The 20,686-nt window shown below is 50.3% G+C and overlaps 1 protein-coding gene across 1 annotated transcript in view; it reads right to left on the bottom strand.

The window, feature by feature from the left end:
- LOC147092535 (NACHT, LRR and PYD domains-containing protein 6-like) overlaps window positions 1–5,212 on the bottom strand; it is a 121,618-nt gene extending 116,406 nt beyond the window's left edge. The window contains 1 exon segment of the mRNA XM_085975601.1: window positions 4,945–5,212. Within this exon segment, the coding sequence (XP_085831727.1) occupies window positions 4,945–5,212 (268 nt within the window).
- Between the last annotated feature and the right edge of the window lie 15,474 nt (window positions 5,213–20,686).

Below are 20,686 nucleotides of genomic sequence, written 5' to 3' on the forward strand. Positions count from 1 at the left end.
GGTATACCTGTTTGAGAGGGGAATGGTCACAGGGGTCTCCTGCACTACCTGCCTGCTTCTATTGCTCCGCCTGGTGGTCACCCATTTCCTTTCTTCCTGTGCAGCCCTACCCTGCGGTGTGACCAACTCACTAAACGTGTTATCCATGACCCTCTCAGCATCGTGAATGCTCAACAACCCATCCACCCGCAGCTCCAGCGCCTCAATGCGGTCTGCTAGTAGCTGCAGATGGATGCATCTCCGGCACACGTGGTCATCAGGGGCACCGGCAGTGTCCCTGAATTCCCACATAGAGCAAGAGGAGCATATCATGGGGCTGGGCTCTCCTGGCATGACCTTCCCTTTAATTAATTTAAATTAATTTACTATCACCAATTAAAGATATCTCTAAGGCGCTTGTATAGTCTACCAACAGTCCCTGCTATACCAGAAAAGACCCTAGTAACTATAAACTACAGAGTTAAAGTTTAAAAAAGAGAAATACTCACCAACCAATCACTTACCTGCTCCCTGGTGACGTCACACTCTGATTACTTTTTACCTCTCTCCCCGCTGCTGAGTTGGTATGCCTCGCTGGTCGCCGGTTTTTATACCGGGCTCCTCACCTCCCTGCTCCATGCTCCGACTGGTCTCGGGCCTCGCTGGTCGCCGGTTTTTATACCGGGCTCCTCCCCTCCCTGCTCCGTGCTCCGACTGGTCTCGGGCCTCGCTGGTCGCCGGTTTTTATACCGGGCTCCTCACCTCCCTGCTCCGTGCTCCGACTGGTCTCGGGCCTCGCTGGTCGCCGGTTTTTATACCGGGCTCCTCACCTCCCTGCTCCGTGCTCCGACTGGTCTCGGGCCTCGCTGGTCGCCCGTTTTTTTTCCGGGCTCCTCACCTCCCTGCTCCGTGCTCCGACTGGTCTCGGGCCTCGCTGGTCGCTGGTTTTTATACCGGGCTCCTCACCTCCCTGCTCCGTGCTCCAACTGGTGTGTTTGTGAGAGAGAGAGACTATTGTGTGATCTGTTGGTGAATGTGAGAGAGACTGTTGGGTGAACTGTTGATGTGTTTGTGAGAGAGACTGTAGGGTGATAAGTTGGTGAATGTGAGAGAGAGAATTTTGGTGATCTGTTGGTGTGTGTGTGAGAGAGTGACTGTTGGGTGATCTGTTGGTGTGTTTGTGAGAGAGAGAGACTGATGCGTGGTCCGTTGGTGTGTTTGTGTGAGAGAGAGACTGTTGGGTGATCTGTTGGCGTGTGTGAGAGAGAGACTGTTGGTGGTCTGTTGGTGAATGTGAGAGAGACTGTTGGGTGAACTGTTGGTGTGTTTGTGAGAGAGAGACTGTAGGGTGATCTGTTGGTGAATGTGAGAGAGAGAATGTTGGGTGATCTGTAGGTGTGTGTGAGAGAGAGACTGTTGGGTGATCTGTTGGTGTGTTTGTGAGAGAGAGGGACTGGTGGGTGGTCTGTTGGTGTGTTTTTGTGAGAGAGAGACTGCTGGGTGATCTATTGGTGATTTCGAGAGAGAGTCTATTGGTGGATGTGTTGGTAATTTTGAGAGCGAGACTGTTGGGAGATCTGCTAGCGTGTGTGAGAGAGAGACTGTTGTGTGATCTGTTGGTGCTTGTGAGAGAGAGAGACTTTTGGGTGGTCTGTTGGTGAATGGGCAGACACAGGCAGACCAGGCTGCCAAGAGAAGACAGGATATGCTCTCACTGCAGTCAGGGAGTAGTGGAGACAGAGATGCACTTCCTCACAGCCTGTGGAAAATATCAGGGCATCAGGGAGAATTTCTACCAAAAATTCTCACAAATATGCCCTGAATTCAGAAATCTGAATGACCACCAAAAACTCCCATTCCTACTGGGGGAGGAGAGAAGCTGTGTAACACTGGCGGCACACTATGTTACAGCTTGCCATGAACAGAGGGACAACCAGTAAACTAAGAAAAGAGTATATATAAACAATGCGAATGTATATTTATACACTCAGGGATATAACTGTTTATACACTGTATGAATAGAACTGCGTTTATGTGTTCAACCATAAATGTATTTTGATGCTTTGGCAACATAAGATGTACCTTATCATGCCAATAAAGCGATTTGAATTTGAATTTGAATTTGAATGGGAGAGAGAGACTGTTGGGAGATCTGCTAGCATGTGTGAGAGAGAGACTGTTGGGTGGTCTGTTGGTGTGTTTGTGAGAGAGGGACTGTTGGGTGATCTGTTAGTGTGTTTGAGAGAGAGGGAGACTGTTGGGTGATCTGTTAGTGTGTTTGTGAGAGAGAGAGAGAATGTTGGGTGATCTGTTGGTGTGTTTGAGAGAGAGAGGGCTGGTTGGGTGGTGTGCTGGTGTGTGTGAGAGAGAGACGGTTGGGTGATCTGTTGGTGTGTTTGAGAGAGGCACTGTTGGATGGTCTGTTGGTGTGCTTGTGAGAGAGTAAGACTTTTGGTTGACCTGTTGATGTGTGTGAGAGAGAGACTGTTTGGTGATCTGTTGGTGTGTGTGAGAGAGAATGTTCGGAGGTCTGTTGCTGAATGCGAGTGAGAGACTCTTGAGTGATCTGTTGGTTGTGAGAGAGAGAGACTGTTGGGTGATCTGTTGGTGTGTCTGAAAGTGAGATTGTCGAGTGCTCTGTTGGTGTAAGTGTGAGAGAGAGAGACTGTTTGGTGATCTGTTGGTGTGTGTGAGAGAGAATGTTCGGAGATCTGTTGCTGAATGCGAGAGTGAGGCTCTTGGGTGATCTGTTGGTTGTGTGAGAGAGAGACTGTTGGATGATCTGTTGGTGTATCTGAAAGTGAGACTGCCGGGTGCTCTGTTGGTGTAAGTGTGAGAGAGAGACTGTTTGGTGATCTGTTGGTGTGTGTGAGAGAGAATGTTCGGAGATCTGTTGCTGATTGCGAGAGAGAGACTGTTGGGGGATCTGTTGGTTGTGAGAGAGAGAGACTGTTGGGTGATCTGTTGGTGTGTTTGAGAGAGAGACTGTCGGGTGCTCTGTTGGTGTAAGTGTGAGAGAGCGACTGTTGGAAGGTTTGTTGGTGTGTGTGAGAGAAAGGCTGTTGGGTGATCTGTTGGTGTGTGTGAGAGAGAGATTGTTGGAAGGCTTGTTTGTGTGTGTGAAAGAGAATTTTGGTCTGTTTGTGTGTGTGTGTGTGTGTGTGTGCGTGAGAGCTTTATGGATAGGAACATAGAACATAGAAGATAGTAGCAGAAGTAGGCCATTCGGCCCCTCGAACCTGCTCCGCCATTTAATGAGGTCATGGCTGATCACCAAATTCAGTACCCTGTCCCTGCCTTCTGCCCATATTCCTTGATCCCTTTCGCCTTAAGAAATACATCGAACTCCTTCTTGAATATATTTAATGAACTGGCCTCAACTGCCTTTTTTGGTAGAGAATTCCACAAATTCACCACTCTCTGGCTGAAGAAATTCCTCCTCATCTCTCTCCTAAATGGCTTACCCCTTATCTTAAGACTGTGACCCCTGATTCTTGACTCTCCCGCCATCGGGCCATCCTTCCTGCATCTAGTCTGTCTAGTCCTGTTAGAACTTTATATGTTTCAATGAGATCCCCTCTCATTCTTCTAAACTCCAGCGAATATAAGCCAAATCAACCCAATCTCTCCTTATCCGTCATTCCTGCCATCCCAGGTATCAGTCTGGTGAAACTTCGCTGCACTCCCTCCAAGTCAAAAACTTTCTTCCTCAGATAAGGCAAACATAACTGCACGCAATACTCAAGATGTGGTCTCACCAATGCCCTGTACAACCGCAGCAAGACATCCTTGCTCCTGTACTCGAATCTTCTCGCTATGAAGGCCAAAATACCATTTGCCTTCTTAACCACCTGCTGCAACTGCATGCTTACCTTCAGCGACAGTTGCACAAGGACAGCCATGACTCAATGCACTTCCCCTTCTCCCAATCGATTGCCGTTCAGATAATAATCTGCCGTCCTGTTTTTGCCACCAATGTGGATAACCTCGCACTTAACCACATTACATTGCATCTGCCCGATCATAGAACCTGTCCAAAGCCTACTGGACTTTCTCGGCATCCTTCTCACAGCACACATGTCCACCCAGCTTTGTGTCATCTATAAACCTGGAGATATTACTTCTAGTTCCCTCGTCTAGATCATTTACCTTTATTGTGAATAGCTGGGCTCCTAGCACCGATCCCTGCAGTAACCCTCTAGTCACTGCCTGCCACTCGGAAAAAGACCCGTTTATTCCAACTCTTTGCTTCCTATCTGCCAACCAGTTCTGTATCCAAATCAGTATCTTACACCCAATTCCATGTGCTTTAACTTTACATGCTAATCTCTTATGCGGGACCTTATCAAAAGCCTGCTGAAAAAATTCCAGTGGGTTATTCAAGCACGATTTACCTTTTGTAAATCCTTGTTGACTTTGTCCGATCCTGTCACTGTTTTCCAAGTGCTCTGCTATTGCATCCATTTATAATGTACTCTAGCATATTCCCCACTACCGATATCAGGCTTGCCAGTCTATAATTCCCCGTTTTCTCTGTAAAAACTTTTTAAAATAGTGGGGTCACATGAACTACCCTCCAATCCATGGGAACTGTGCCAGATTCTATAGAATTTTGGAAGGTGACCAGCAATGCATCTACTATTTCTAGGGCCACTTCCTTAAGCACTCTAGGATGTAGAATACCAGGCCCTGGGAATTATCGGCCTTTAATCTCATCAATTTCCCGAACACCATTTCCCTACAAATACTGATTTCATTCAGTTCCTCCCTCGCATTAGACCCTATGTTCCCCAAAATCTCTGGGAGGTTCTTTGTGTTCTCCTTTGTGAAGTCAGTACCAAATATGTATTTAATTGGTCAGCCACTCCTTTGTTCCCCATTATAAATTCCCCTGTTGGCGTGTGTGCGAATGCATGCATACCTTCACTCCAATACTGAGCAGAATTTTTTTTTCATCAGACCTACCTTTATTGTCACCGAAGTCATTCAAACTTTTTGCAAAATCATCAAACAACCAGGTAGTCTCCTTTCGTTTCTTGTTGGGTGGTTCCTGCGCACCACTGGATGTTGTGGGTAGTAAGTCATCATTCCCAACAGGGCCTTGACTACTTTCCGCATTGTCCACATCTATGGAACTATCAGGATATATGTCTGAACTGATGCTGGTGCTCGGGGCCTCTGAGCGCTGATTCCTTTTCCGAAAATGTCTCTTAAGCTTCTTTAATGACTGCATGTCTTGCTGCGGGCTGTAGCTGCCCTATATTAAATGTGCGCATATATGTATATAATTAGTCAGTTTGGTTAGCTCTCTCTTGTCATTAAACAAAGTGGGAATATGTGATTGGTGATGAGAATTCGCACACGATGCCAATTCTTAAACCGAGTGGCAGGGTCTGTTTTACTTACTGTGTCTGGGATTCATCTCGAGCAGCAGTTGCTGGCCTTTGAGCAATCAGAATTCGATGCTTCACCACACAGCCCGGTTTTTGGCTTTGCCCCACACTTAATCCATGCCAGCACTGCCAGTGTGGTGCTGAGGAAGCGCTGCACTGTCGGAGGTGCTGTCTTTCAGATGAGAGGTTAAACTGAAACCCCGTCTGCCCACTCAGGTGGATGCGAAAGATCCCACTGCCACTATTGATAGAAGAGCTGGGTAGACTTCTCCCTGGTGTCCTGCAACCCATCAAAATAAAATGGTCGTTAGTGTCCCGTGATAACAAGTAAGACGGGCAGCTTTGACCACAAGTTGGAAGCTGAGTGGCAGCACGGTGGCATAGTGGTTAGCACTGTTGCCTCACAGTGCCAGGGACCCGGGTTCGGATCTGGCCTCGGGTGACTGTCTGTGTCGAGTTTGCACATTCTCCCCGTGTTTGCGTGGGTTTCCTCCGGGTGCTCCGGTTTCCTCCCACAGTCCAAAGATGTGCGGGTTAGGTTGATTGGCTATGATAAATTGACCCTTAGTGTTAGGGGGATTAAATACGTGGGGTCACTGGGATAGGGTGGGATATGTGTTGGTTATGGGGATCGGGTGGGATATGTGTCGGTGCAGGCACGATGGGCCGAAATGGCCTCTATCTGCACTGTGGGGTTTCTGTGATTCTGTGATTCTGAGGGGATATTTTCATTGCAGAAGCATAGACGTCAATCCTATATGACTGAGGTTTTTAAAATAATGAAGGGAATACATTATGTTTAATTACACTGTTTTACTGTACGATGTCAAGTTACCTTTACAGCGCGGTTTTAACGTGATGACGTGATGCTGTTAGTCACGTGATCCCCAATGTCGGGAAGAACGTGATGATGTCATGACGTCAGCCATCGGACCAGCCCAGCAGTCCTTGTGGAGCCTTCAGAGAGAACAGACCTACTATCGATGTTTCCAGCAGTTTCCAGTTTAAACCAGTTTTGTTTCAATAAAGTTCTTTGTTTTAATTGCCTGAGTCGAACTCAGTCTTTTAATTAGGAAACTCCGTTCCTACAATATGCATATAAATAAGAGTGAAAGGAAGAACAATCTTGCACTTATATAGCACCTTTCACAACCTCAGAACATCCCAAAGAGCTTTACAGCCAATGAAGGACATTTGAACTTCAGTCACTGTTGTAACGTCAGAAACGCGGCAGCCGATTTTCACACAGCAAGCTCCCACAAACAGTAATGGGAAAAATGAACAGATAATCAATTTTAGCGATGTTGGACAGGACACCGGGTATAATTCCCCTGCTCTTCTTTGATACAGTGCCATAGGATGGTTTATGTCCACCTAAAATGGCAGACGGGGCCTGGGTTTAACTGCGAAATACAGCACCATCAACAACGCAGCACGCCCTCCATACTGCACTGGGAGTGTCGGCTTGGATTATGTGCTCAAGTCACTGCTGTGGGCCTTGAATCCACAGCCTTCTGACTAACAACTGAGACACGGCTGACACCTTATTTAAGTTGGAAACATGAAATATTTATTTTCACTGAAGGTCATGGATTTCCACGATAGATTGCAGAAACATGCACATGGACTTTCAGAAAGGTACCACACTGGAGACAATTAACAGGTATAAAATTAGGTGGTGTGGGAGGGTAGAGCTTTGGATTAAAAACTGATTAAAACAGAGGAAACAGAGAGAAGTAGTTAAGGGCTGGTTTTCATACTGGTTGGAGGCGGATAATGGTGTCCCACAGGGTTCATTTCTGTGAACACGTCTGTTCACTGTGTACAACAATGATTTGGACATAAGCTGAGAGGGAGAGGAGTGCAAATATGCAGAAGATGTCAAATAGGATGCAGAGTGAATTCTCCAGAACAGCAAATGAGATTGCAAGAGGATATTGATAAGATAGTGGCATGCACAAATAATCAGGAGATGCATAGCCCTGTGGGTAGCACTTGTAGGGGGTTTCTCTTGCTCGTTCTGGTCTCCTGCCAGGTTTCGTGCAATAATTACCCTTGAGTGGTTCGACCCACTCCCCCTACGGTTCTAGACCTTGGACTTAGATGCAGAGAACTGTAGTGCAGAGAAAGAACTCAATAGACCAGGTTGAATAGCACGAAATGGATGCTTTCATTTTTAAACAGTTTGAAGCATTACAAAATACATGTCATAGGCACAGATTAAAGTAACTACAATCATACACAAATTTATGAACTTAACTCTATGGAAATGGGGAACACACGGCACATCGAAAAAGGGGGCACACATTACGATTACCCTTAACTCCCTCCCCTATACCTAAACTAAGTTTCGACCTGGGGAACTTGGGATCATGCTCACCACTCTCGAAATCGCGAAAAAGGGGGTTCGCAGCCTTTTGGCACCGCTTTCCGTCGTCACGGGGATTTGGAAGCTTCTGGCGCAGTCGATATTCTCTCTCCCTCGAGGCGGTGGGGTAGACACAGCCTCGATGAGCGCTCGTCAAGGTTGAGATCCACTATTTGCGTTCATGGAGCAGACTTAGATGCAGGCTGCTGAAGAAGTGCATGCACATGGAAGAGTCTTTCCGGCCTGGATCGCCGGTCCTCCAGAGGGTTTCTTCTCCGTCGGCCTGGGTCATCGATGATCTCCCGACCTCAGTACCCGGGCCACCCTTGTCATCTTCTCGTCGTGGCCGAGCCTTGTTTGGCTGAACACCGACCCCGTTGTCTTTTCACCGAAATCGTCCGTCTTTAAAAAAACGAAACGTTTTCATCGATTCCGCATCTGCTGAAGTGGAAGAGGCGCCGATTCTGGCACCGTCCGTCCTTCGTTCGTTCCTTGTAGAAGAAGTTCTTGAAGAAAATGCAAGTCTGAAGTCGTCCAAGAAGAAGAAGCAGCCGCCGTCCAGTCAAGTGAAGTTTTTGATGGACTTTCAATCCATAGTTATACTCTTTTGGGTCAGTCTTATCTCCCGCCAAATCATAGTCCTGTCTTTGTATTAATTTTGGCGGGCAGAAATCTCTGCAGGGGCGCTTTGTCTTGTAACGGAGCCGGTGATAACTTAAACTGGCCTTCCTGGCCGATAATGTCTTTTAATGTCTTTTTCATTGTCACCGCGGCTCGGTTCGCATATTGACCGGTCTGGAGATTTTCCTTGATGGCTGCTAAACGGTTTTTCCTTTGTACAATAAATGGGTATAAGTGTTTTTGCATTGTCCGCCCATATCTTGATGGGCCCCATCCTGTACTTCGAATCCATTGAATATGTATGCTGTTTCTCGGAGTTTCAGTTCCCAGATACTGGCTTTCGCGGGCTTACTGTCTTCAATCCACAAGCCTGTCTGGCTTGCAGTAACAGAAATAAAATGGTTCAGAAACTGATCACGGGGCCTGGCGGCCATTTTGTATGCCCTCTTATCAAAGGTTTTTCTGTGCAAGCTTACTTTGGTCAATAAACAGTCTTATTTTATCCAGTTTGCTTGCGTGATTTTTGCTGAAAATTTCGAATCTTACAGGCCCCCCTGTGATACTGATAGCTTGCTTAAAGTATCAATAATCCTTGGTGAGCAAATTTTCCCTGATTCCCCACATCCAAACATTCCTGGCACTTAACTATCTATGACCCTCACGACACATGCAGTTCCCATTTCCGAAGAAAACGAAAATTACCTTTTGCACATTTGGACCATCATAGACAGCATAACTTAAACCATAACACATTCATCTGTCAGATGTGCAGGGGTCGATACCCTCTTGCGCCATCTGCATACACCTTTTATTAATCCAAAAACTTAAGAACAACTAATAACATAACAATACTTATTTCCTTATAACCCAAAACAAACACAAAAAAACGCGAAGTTTGAAAAATTTTAAAAATGGAGGGACGCTTAATCTTATACTAGCAGCTTAAAGTGGGGTGTCTTCTTCCTCCATTCGCACATAGCGTTCTCTCCATTCTCCTGCGTTCTCGTGCCTCTGGAGGCGTTTGCCTCTTTTGCAATGCACGAAGAGCAAAAATATCACAATTAAAACCTGACACACTACTAGGATGTGGGATGCTATTCTAATCCAGGCTGGGACCTCTATGTTGGTGAACAAGTCCCACCATGGTGGGATGGTTATGTCCAATATGTCTTTTCCTATCTCTAAAGTCTTCTGCTCCAGTGTGTAGAAATGTTTCTGTGAAACTATAACGGCTTTTAAAATCTTGGTGAGGTGTTCGGGAAGAGGGGGAATGACATAACCAAAATGCGCGACAAATCGTTGTAAGTCTGTGAAATTCTCTTTGGTAGTGATGTGAACGGTGGAGGGCACAGGAATGGGAACAATTCGTTGTTGTGCCACTTGAACCTCGGCCCTGGGTTTGAAACAGAAACTGCTATCACTGATCGAACACCACTCATGTTGTCCGTATCGGTAGTGAGGTGCTGCAGTGGTGACGCAGTATGTCCCACCCCCGATATATGCTACCTGCGGGGGCACATGGTCCTCTGCCATTGCCTCCATGGTGCAATTTATCGGCTTCGCGCTAGCAGTTCTGAACCCGCACTGTGGTTTCAAAAAGGCATTCAAGTGCTGGGGACACAGGATGATGTGTGCTCCCCGGCTCCGACATCCCGAGAGGTCGGTGCCTGTCATCGTACGCTCCCATCTGATGACGTAAGGCGGGACCACTGCGTAACGAATGTGTGCGCCCCCCTGAATGACTCCAATGTTCTCTACTCTGTATACCGGGGCGGGCTTTGCTGCGGGACCCAACACCGGCTTTCTTACTACTATTCCCATAATAGTGTGATTCGAATGTCCGCAGTCCACTGGGACTGGGTATGCTTCTGCGGCTAGTCTGAGCTGGCACGGGCTTAATGCATTCTCAAAAGGGTGGAGCGCTTGCAAGTGCTTGTTGCTGATCCAGGACGGGACCAAACCCTGTTTTAAATCCTCAAGATTACTGCGGCCCTCGCCCAGTAACCACGCCCCGTACAGCACACAGGCCTCGTTTTGCGCAGCTTGATCGGACGCATTCCGATCCTCCTTAATGAGCGCATTTACCGTTCTCGCGTGTTTCTCCAGCTCAGTGATTATATCCTTAAAGTGTAGTGTCATGGCCTGGTCCTCATGCAACTCAGAACCCACTACCTTATTTTCGTCTGTCAGTATGTTTCTTAACTGGGCTTTTAAACCGTTGATCTGTGTCTGCAGCTCCACGTTATCTAGAGCGTTGACAACAGATGTCCCGGTATTAAAAGCAGTGAATATGTCATTTACAGTACCCCTTCTTTGCCTCCCGACTCGATCCAACACTTCTGGCGGTGTGGTGTATAATTTGTCTCTGTCGATGTCGGCAAAGTCAAATTCGTAAAACTGTCTAAACATATGGGTTAACAGGACCTGGTATAATTGTTCTGTTTCTTTGGGACACCACTCCGGCAATCGTACCTCAGTGAGATTTAAAATCACTGAGGCCACCACGTAGTGTACCCCTTGGTACAGCACCTGACCGGTGGGTACCAATACTAAACCGTTCCCGGGTCCCTTGGTGGTGGTTGGGCCCCCTCCTTTCTGGGCTAGTGCTATCGGGAGCGTGGGCAGGGGCTTGCGTGGGCGGGTGATGAGTTCAGTGGCGTTTACCGGAATAGGGGAGTATGGGGCTCCGCACGCTCGAGTGCTAACATCCCATCTCATCCCCTTCCCTTCATCCTGCCACTGCCTCTGGAAGAAGATGGATACGCCCTTGGGGCAGACGTGTCTCGAACCCCACATACAGACATATATTCCTTCATCTGGTTCCCACCATTTGTCCCAACACACACGTAATTGTCCGTGAGTCCCCGTAATAGTCCGATGGGTATTATTACCCAGTCGCTCCCACTCGACCGTAGAGTTTCTCATGTCCTTTCCCAGCTTTCGTAGCCACCACCATCGCCTTAGTGGTACGTTCCCATTGCACACCAGACAAATCCTCTTTCCCACGGTAACACTGACTCTGGGCGCAAGGATCCTCACCCGAGGGCACGTTAACGAAGTCTCTTGGTAGGCAAAACCGAAATTGCTGGAATATTCCGTGGAATTCGTTCCCAGCCAACCTGGCCATCTCCCTTGGTGGAAGTAGATGGCGGTTTCCTCAACCTCTCGCTCCCCCGTCCCATCCGTTGCGATGGGGGCCGTGTCCCCGGAGCACCCGAAAATGATGACGTCCTTGGTGCGGCCTCGGTAGGCCCACCCGCACCCGATCGCCATGAACGCGATGAGAATCTTTTCCATCATATCCCAGGTTTCTGTAACCAATAAAGTGATGTAGCCGGGCTCCCAATAGGTGCTGGCCTAATTAAATGGACGCGCGGGTTCCTGGACCCCGCTCCCAAACAAACACACATATCGGGCAGACTTTGAAAATTGTACTCTTAACACATCTTAACGCTATATATTTCCTTAAATTATTGCCATAATTATCTAACTTAACTTATGTACAGCGCCGCCCTCCGCGGGGTGGCTTGCCTAATCCCTGTGAGGTCTGTCGTGCGCCACACCCTGCGGTGGGGCTGCACTGATCTTTGGCTTTGATCCCCCGCAGCCTGTCGCTGCTGAACGGGGATCATGTCTTCCTGGGGCTGCTCTAAACCGTGGTTGGGAAAGATGGGGAGAATCTGGCCAAAATTTTCTGGGCTGGGGCGCTCGAGCCGACCTACGAGGGGCTGCTTTGGGTTGGGCTCCCGGGGCTGATGGACCGGGGGTTGGGACTGCCACCGTCACAGCCTGTGGTTCCTCCACAGCTGCCGGCTCCAACTACACTCCCTCAGGCTCCGCCCCCCAGGGGTCGGGATCTGTGGCTTCCAACTCCACCTCACCTGTCCCTACAGGTAGTGAGTCTCCGCCCCCATTCCCTACCTCCCCCAAGCTTGAGTCGAGGGCGGGATCGTCGTCCTCTGACTCTTCCTCCTCCGTGATTGGGTCTAAAGCGAGGTTGAGCTGTTCGGGCTCTCTCCTGCCTAAATCCCATTCAAAAGATGAGACCTCCCACTCCAGTGGGATGGCCTCTCCCTTCACGCAGGCTACTGTTCCAGCCTGTGTGGTCTGTGACTCTGTTACAGGCTGAGGATCTTTGTTCCCAGACCTGGTCCCCTTTGATGGCCCTTGTGCACCCGGTTTAAACAGTTTACACTGGTTGATGTGAAACTATTTGGTACGTCGGGGCATCTTCACTGCATAAACCATGGGGCTGGCCTTGTCCACAATGCTGTAAGGCCCCATGTACAGTGGTTCAAAACTCCCTACCCTGGCGTAGTTTCAGACCATGACCTGGTCTCCGACTACCCACTCTTGTTGTTTCCGAGGTTCCAATAACAGTTTATTTCCCTGGTGCTGTCTTCCCATGTTCCCAGCCGCCTGCCCATAAATCTGTCTCAGGCGCTCCAAAAGGGTTTGGGCGAATTTGTCCCGTTTCACCTCTCGGAGCTGGCCCTCAGTGAGCACCGGGGCTAGTACATTGGTGGGTGTTCGCATGATCCTTCCAGTCATTAATTTGTGCGGGGAATACCCCGTACTTTTGGACTGGCTGGCTCGGATCCCCATGAGGACTAAAGGCAGGACCTCCGCCCATTTCTGGGGTGAGCCCATTGTCTCTTTCCTCAGCTTTTCCTTGAGGGTCCGATTCATACGCTCAACAATCCCGGATGACTGGGGATTGTATGCTACGTGCCACTTCCCCTCAATGCCCAAGAGCATGAGGGCGTTCTGCATTACTTGACCGGTGAACTGACTCCCTTGGTCGGGCTCTACAAAACGGGGGAGTCCCCACCGTGAGAACACTTCCCGAATCAAGATTTTAGCAGTACCCAGTGCCGTAGCTGTTCTGCACGGGAAAGCTTCTACCCATTTGGTGAACACATCTACCAGGACAAGGCAGTATTTATAGCCTCCCTGGGCGGCGGGCAGGGGCCCTATGTAGTCGACCTGAATCGACTGCCATGGTCCCTCTACCCTCCTGATGTGCCCCATGGGCACCTTCCTTTTGTGGGGGTCTGGATTGTTAGCAGCGCACATAAAACAGCTTGTGCAGAACTCGCGGACATCGTCCCGAAGTCCCGGCCACCATCCCGCCTACTCTACCCGTTGCCAGGTGACCTCAGGCCCGGGGTGTCCCGCTCCTGGACCCTCGTGGGCCAGTTGCAGGAACTCCCTCCGGTGCTGCTGCGGCACAACCCACTGCTCCTCTCGGAACAGCATACCTTCCTTGACTGTGAGGGCTGCCGCACTGTACGGATCCTCTACCTGCTTGCCTTCTGTGATGGCTTTTAGGACTGCTTTTAGGGCGGGATCCAGGGTTTGGACGGTCTTTAGGTCTGGGGGCGGTGTCACCCCTGTGTTCCCTGGAACTCCCTGCCTGCCTTGGATCGCCGCCACGGGTCCGGGTCCATCGGGGTCCCAGAGAATGCCGTTGCGGGCACCCTCCCTGGCTAGCGCATCCGCCTGCTGGTTGCCCTGGCCGCGGGGTTCTGTGGTGGAGTGAGCCTTTACCTTATGGATGAACACCTCCCCTTTCTCCCCCACAGCTGCTAGGGTCTTTTCCAGCAAGGGCTTAACTGTTAAAGGCCGCCCGTCCGCGGAGGTGTATCCGCGTCGGGACCAGATGGCGAGGTACTCTGTACACGAATTGCAGGTGAACATGCTGTCTAAGCAAATCGTGTATGGGGTTGGGAAAATCTCGGGGTGGGTAACCACGTATGCCACCGCGGACAGTTCAGCCTGCTGTGCGCTCATAGTGCTGGGGAGCTTAATTGCCAGGGCAATGTTTGCCGCAGGGTCATAAACTCCACACCCTGTGAGTCGTTTGCCATCAGATACAGTGCTAGAACCGTCTACGTAGATTTTGCAGCCTGTGGGATGTATCCCGGCCCGTAAACCTATGTCGACTTCCCATACCCCCTCTACGGAACATCGATGGGCTGTCCCGGGATATGCCATATTGGCTGCGAGCCTTGGCGTGCAGAGGCCTTTAACTTTGAGATCCATCTGGGAAAGGAGGAGGGTCCAGCGCGCAATCCGAGCGCTGCTTATGGTCCCGTCCTTAATCCTTCCATCCAGAAGCATCTTTGTGGGGGTGTGATGGGTGAGGAGCGTGATGGGAGAGGTTCCTGTGAAGATCACTGATCTGTTCACAGCCCAATGCGTGGCCAGGAGATGCCGTTCGCAATTGGAGAAACTCCTCTCTTCATCCGTGAGCACCTGGGAGGAATAAACCACTGGTCTCAGCTTGCCGTGCCGCTCCTGGAGCAACACTGCGCTCAGGCTGTCCCCACTAGCGACTACCTCCAGGAAGAACTCCTCTCCCCCATCTATGGCCCCTAGGGCTGGCGCGGTCTGCAGATCTCTTTTCAACTTCTCGAATGCTGCCTGGCACCCCTCATCCCAAGACCACTCGACTCCCTTGTGTAAGAGTCGAAGTAGCGGGGCTGCTGTGGCAGCATAGTCCTCGATGAAATCTCTGCAGTACCCGGTCAACCCCAAAAAGGACCTTACAACCGTTACTGTGTTGGGAATCGGCAGATCTTGTATTGATTCCCTTCTGGCCTTATCTATGGCTCTTTCTCCAGCGCGGATGGCCAGACCTAGGAATTTGACTTCCTGCTGGCCGATCTGGGCTTTCTTTGGGTTTACTTTGAAACCTTTCCTTTCTAACAGTCCCAACAATTCAGCTAATAGTGGGCCGTGCTCTTCCCTTGTGTCCGTGAACAGGAGTAAGTCATCCACATACTGTACTATCTGGTTGGGCTGGCTAAACTCTTTTAAACTCCCCGCCATGCATTGATGGAAAATGCTGGGGCTGTTGTGAAAACCCTGTGGTAAGCAGTTCCAAGTGTACTGTTGCCCTTTGAAAGTAAAGGCAAACTTGTACTGATCCTCCCGCCGCAGCGGGATAGACCAGAAACCGTTCGAGATGTCCAGCACCGTGAACGTGGTCGCCGATGCTGGAATGCTCCCTATTAGGTCTGCAACTGCTGCTACCGTGGGCGCGCAGGCTGGGATGTTACTATTGAGGACTCTGTAGTCCACCGTGGCTCTCCACGAATTGTCCGGTTTCTTTACCGGCCATAATGGGGAGTTCACGTGAGTGGCTATTGGTCTCAGTACGCCCTGCTGTACCAATGAAGATATTGCCGTCTCCATGTCGGGTTCTGCCTCCTTGGGGAAATTATACTGCTTTTGGGGTCGGATCATGGGTTCCCCGTCTACGCTGACTTCAAACCCAGTGACTCTCCCATAGTCGTGCTTGTGGGTGGCAAACGCGGTCAGATTTTCCGACACACACACCTGCAAGTCCGTTGGGATGTTCGCTACCATGAGCTCGAGATCGTAACCTCCTGACGGCTTCATGGTGCACAGGGCCCCCTTTTCTTCCCTCCCTGGGATTACGACTACCTTACCTAAACCGCTCTCGGCTCCCCAGAGACAGTGATTTCTCAGGTCCACGAGGATCCCGTGTTCCACCAAGAAATCAGCCCCGAGGATGCCTTTTCCACCCCGCTCCTTCCACTTTAATAAGATGCACGTCCATGTGGTGTGGAGTGCTCCCAACTGAATGGAGAGCGGGATGGAGTACGCGCCAGCCTGTTCTCTGCCTGTGAAACCCGCTACTGAGTATGGAGCCTGGGCGGACAGAGGTGAGGCGAAAGGTCTATCTGTGTGGATCACGGTACACGAAGCTCCTGTATCCAACAGGTAACTACCCTTTTGCCTTTCCACCTCCATCTCCACCACAGGTCTTCTCCAGGCATCATAGCGGAGCGGACACAGGTAGACGGGCTGCGCGGGCGTCAGTCATTTAGGTGCTTCGGTTGGGGTCTCGGGAGCGATAGGGCTGTTGGCGACCGCTACCTTCCCCTGCCAGGTCATTAGAGACCGCATAGCCTCCAAGACTGACTCGATCGCAGCGGGATCCACAACCGCACCACCCCCTGTGGTTGGGGCGGGGGCTACGGTTGGGTTCTGGACTGGTGTTGGGGCAGCGGTCTGCACTTGTGCTTGTGCTGGTGCTGGGTAAACGATCGGACCATGGGCGACTTGGGCTTGGGCTCGGTCTTGGGCTGCGGTGAACGCTCTCTCTCTCTTATCCTTCCATGGATTCCTACAGTCCTTGCGCCAATGACCCTCCTTCCCACACCCGTAACAACTGCTGTTGGCTTGGGGAGGGCGATTTCCCTCCTGACGCCATTCCCTTTTAGCAGAGGCTGCGGGCCTCACCTCATGCACCTTTCCTTTTACAACAGGCATTTTCTTGTACTAGATCCTCCGTGGAGCGGGCGTTAGTGGGGTCAAACCATGCTTTGGCCTGCTCCCTCACTACTGGCAAGCAACCTGCTACCAGGCATCGAAGCCAATGAGCTCTCTGTTCACCATCCAGCCCGGCCTGGGCCGGCCCGCCCGGGCAGCTGCACCGATACACTGGCCACAACCTGTCGGCGAAAACCCGTGGGGGGTTCTCCCTCTAGCTGCACTGTCTTTTCTAAACGGAGGAACGGAGTTCCGTCCCCCTCTCCCATGATCTCCAGAATCTCATCCCGTAGCAACTCATAGTCCCTGTGCCCTCTCTTGCTCTCGTCAGGGAGACACTGGAGGAGCAAACTGTCCAGGGAGAACAGCAGCATTTTAGACTGTTCAACCCCGTCGCAGTCATTGACTGCTGCGGTCTGCTCCACGTCCCTGAAATGCACGGAGGGATCTCCTGACTCAGAGAGTTTTGGGATGTGACTTATCATTTCTCTTAGCTGTCGTGCGCTATGGGGCATTACGATCTGACTCTCAAGGGGTCCGTCATCGCCATTCGCTTCATTTGGACCGAGCCTCCGGTGCCTCGTTGGACACATCGGCGCCGGCCCTGACTCTACTATCTGGGGTTGCTCTACCTCAGGACTCTCTTCCTCTACCGTCTCCGTCTCCTTCTCCGGAGTCCAAGACTCCTCATAAGCAGGAGGCGCAGAGGGTTCAGGAGTTGGTACCCCAACTGCCTCTTGTGGGATCGGTCTTTTGGATTCCTTGGCTAGCAATAGCTGACTCACTGGTGGATTTATGAGGCACACCAACCCGTTTGCCTTGGCTAGGGCCGTTCTCAGGTCCTCTTGCTCCCGGCGGCAAGCGCTGTGGTCGGTGCTCTCAGATCTATCCTCCATGGCCATCTTATATTCTGCCCTGGCTCCCAGAAGTTTTTCCTCTTGGGCCTCTATTTGCTTAGCTAGACGGAAACACCTCTCTCTCATTCTACCTTCACTGGCCTTGGCTTCAATGACCTGACATTTTATATATTCTACCTGGGTCTCGTGGCAGCGAATTATGGAGTGACGTTCCTGATTCAGCGCGTTAAGCGCTTCAATCAGTTGCTGACCTCCCGCAACCTTCTCCTCTACGTCTTTAAGCAAACCGTTGATCTGGGCTGTCTGTGCTGCAACGACCTGGTCCAAAAGCTGGACTTGCTTCTTGTAGCACATCAGCCAGACCGCCTTCTCTACAGATTTCTTATGCTCTTTATCCGCTGTCCACTTGATGGCTGCGTCTAGTGGGCGCCTATCTCTCAACAGGTCAGATATCCATTGCTTTGTGAGGTTAACTTTTCCAAAAACATAATCGGCTATTCTTTCGTCCATCACATCTCGTTTATTCAGACCTTGGTCTAACACACTATTTTCCTGCTGCCAAGGTCCTGCCGCGGTCGCCATTTCTGTAGGGGGTTTCTCTTGCTCGTTCTGGTCTCCTGCCAGGTTTCATGCAATAATTACGCTTGAGTGGTTCGACCCACTCCCCCTATGGTTCTAGACCTTGGACTTAGATGCAGAGAACAGTAGTGCAGAGAAAGAACTCAATAGACCAGGTTAAATAGCACGAAATGGATGCTTTTATTTTTAAACAGTTTGAAGCATTACAAAATACATGTCATAGGCACAGATTAAAGTTACTACAATCATACACAAATTTATGAACTTAACTCTATGGAAATGGGGAACACACGGCACATCGAAAAAGGGGGCACACATTACGATTACCCTTAACTCCCTCCCCTATACCTAAACTAAGTTTTGACCTGGGGAACTTGGGATCATGCTCACCACTCTCGAAATCGCGAAAAAGGGGGTTCGCAGCCTTTTGGCACCACTTTCCGTCGTCACCGGGATTTGGAAGCTTCTGGCGCAGTCAATATTCTCTCTCCCTCGAGGCGGTGGGGTAGACACAGCCTCGATGAGTGCTCATCAAGGTTGAGATCCACTATTTGGGTTCATGGAGCAGACTTAGATGCAGGCTGCTGAAGAAGTGCATGCACATGGAAGAGTCTTTCCGGCCTGGATCACCGGTCCTCCAGAGGGTTTCTTCTCCATCGGCCTGGGTCATCGATGATCTCCCGACCTCAGTACCCGGGCCACCCTTGTCGTCTTCTCGTCGTGGCCGAGCCTTGTTTGGCTGAACACCAACCCCGTTGTCTTTTCACTGAAATCGTCCGTCTTTAAAAAAACGAAACGTTTTCATCGATTCCGCATCTGCTGAAGTGGAAGAGGCGCCGATTCTGGCACCGTCCGTCCTTCGTTCGTTCCTTGTAGAAGAAGTTCTTGAAGAAAATGCAAGTCTGAAGTCGTCCAAGAAGAAGAAGCAGCCGCCGTCCAGTCAAGTGAAGTTTTTGATGGACTTTCAATCCATAGTTATACTCTTTTGGGACAGTCTTATCTCCCGCCAAATCATAGTCCTGTCTTTGTATTAATTTTGGCGGGCAGAAATCTCTGCAGGGGCGCTTTGTCTTGTAACGGAGCCGGTGATAACTTAAACTGGCCTTCCTGGCCGATAATGTCTTTTAATGTCTTTTTCATTGTTACCGCGGCTCGGTTCGCATATTGATCGGTCCGGAGATTTTCCTTGATGGCTGCTAAACGGTTTTTCCTTTGTACAATAAATGGGTATGAGTGATTTTGCATTGTCCGCCCATATCTTGATGGGCCCCATCCTGTACTTCGAATCCATTGAATGTGTATGCTGTTTCTCGGAGTTTCAGCTCCCAGATACTGGCTTTCGCGGGCTTACTGTCTTCAATCCACAAGCCTGTCTGGCTTGCAGTAACAGAAATAAAATGGTTCAGAAACTGATCACGGGGCCTGGTGGCCATTTTGTATGCCCTCTTATCAAAGGTTTTTCTGTGCAAGCTTACTTTGGTCAATAAACAGTCTTATTTTATCCAGTTTTCTTGCGTGATTTTTGCTGAAAATTTCGAATCTTACCCACGCCCGCCTTTGAGTCAAGATATTTGCAGTTCAAGTCCCACTCCACAGATTTTAGCACAACAATCTAGGCTGACACTGCACTGCTGTACTAAGAGAGTGCTGCACTGACAGAAGTGCAGTGTGAGGGAGTGCAGTCTGTCGGGCGGTCAGTAGTGAGGGAGCGCTGTGCTGTCGGACGGGCAATATTGAGCGAGTCCTGCACTGTTCAAGGGGCAGTACTGAGTGAGCCCTGCCCTGTCGGAGGGTCAGTACTGCGGGAGCACTGCGCTGTCAGTGGGGGCAGGGCAATACTGTGGGAGTGCTGCACTGTTGGAGGAGGCAGTACTGAATGAGCACTGCACTGTCGGAGGGGCAATACTGAGGGAGCACTGCACTTTTTGAGGGGCAGTACAGAGTGAGCGCTGCACTGCCGGAGGGGCAATACTGAGAGAGCGCTGCACTGTTTGAGGGGCAGTACTGAGAGAGCCCTGCCCTATTGGAGGGTCAGTACTAAGGGAGTGCTGCGCTGTCAGCAGGTGGGGGGCAGTACTGAGGGAGCGCTGCACTGTTGGAGGTGGCTGTACTGAGGGAGCGCTGCACTGTTGGAGGTGGCAGTACTGAGAGAGCACAGCACTGTCGGAGGGGCAGTATTGAGGGAGCGCTGCACTGTTAAAGGGGAAGAACTGAGGGATTGCTGCACTGTCAGAGTGGTATTATTGAGCGAGCATTACACTGTTAGAGGGGCAGAACTTAGGGAGCACTGCTCTGTTGGAGGGGCAGTACTCAGGGAGACCTGCATTGTCGGTGGGACAGTACTGAGGAAGCAATGCATTGTTGGACAGGCAGTACTGAGGGAGCGCTGCCCTGTCGGAGGGTCAGTAGTGGTGGAGTGCTGCCCTGTCGGATGTGCCATCTTTCGGATGGGACGTTAAACCGAGGCCCCATCTGCTCTCTCAGGTGGTTGTAAAAGATGACACATCCACTATTTTGAAGAGTAGCAGGGCAGTTCTCCCGGTAACCTGAGCAATATCTTTCTCGCAGGCAACAAAACTAAAACA

Source organism: Somniosus microcephalus, unplaced genomic scaffold (genome assembly GCF_052327205.1).
Source record: "Somniosus microcephalus isolate GS21.2 unplaced genomic scaffold, FLI_Smic_1.0 unresolved_chr2, whole genome shotgun sequence".
Classification (NCBI taxonomy): domain Eukaryota; kingdom Metazoa; phylum Chordata; class Chondrichthyes; order Squaliformes; family Somniosidae; genus Somniosus; species Somniosus microcephalus.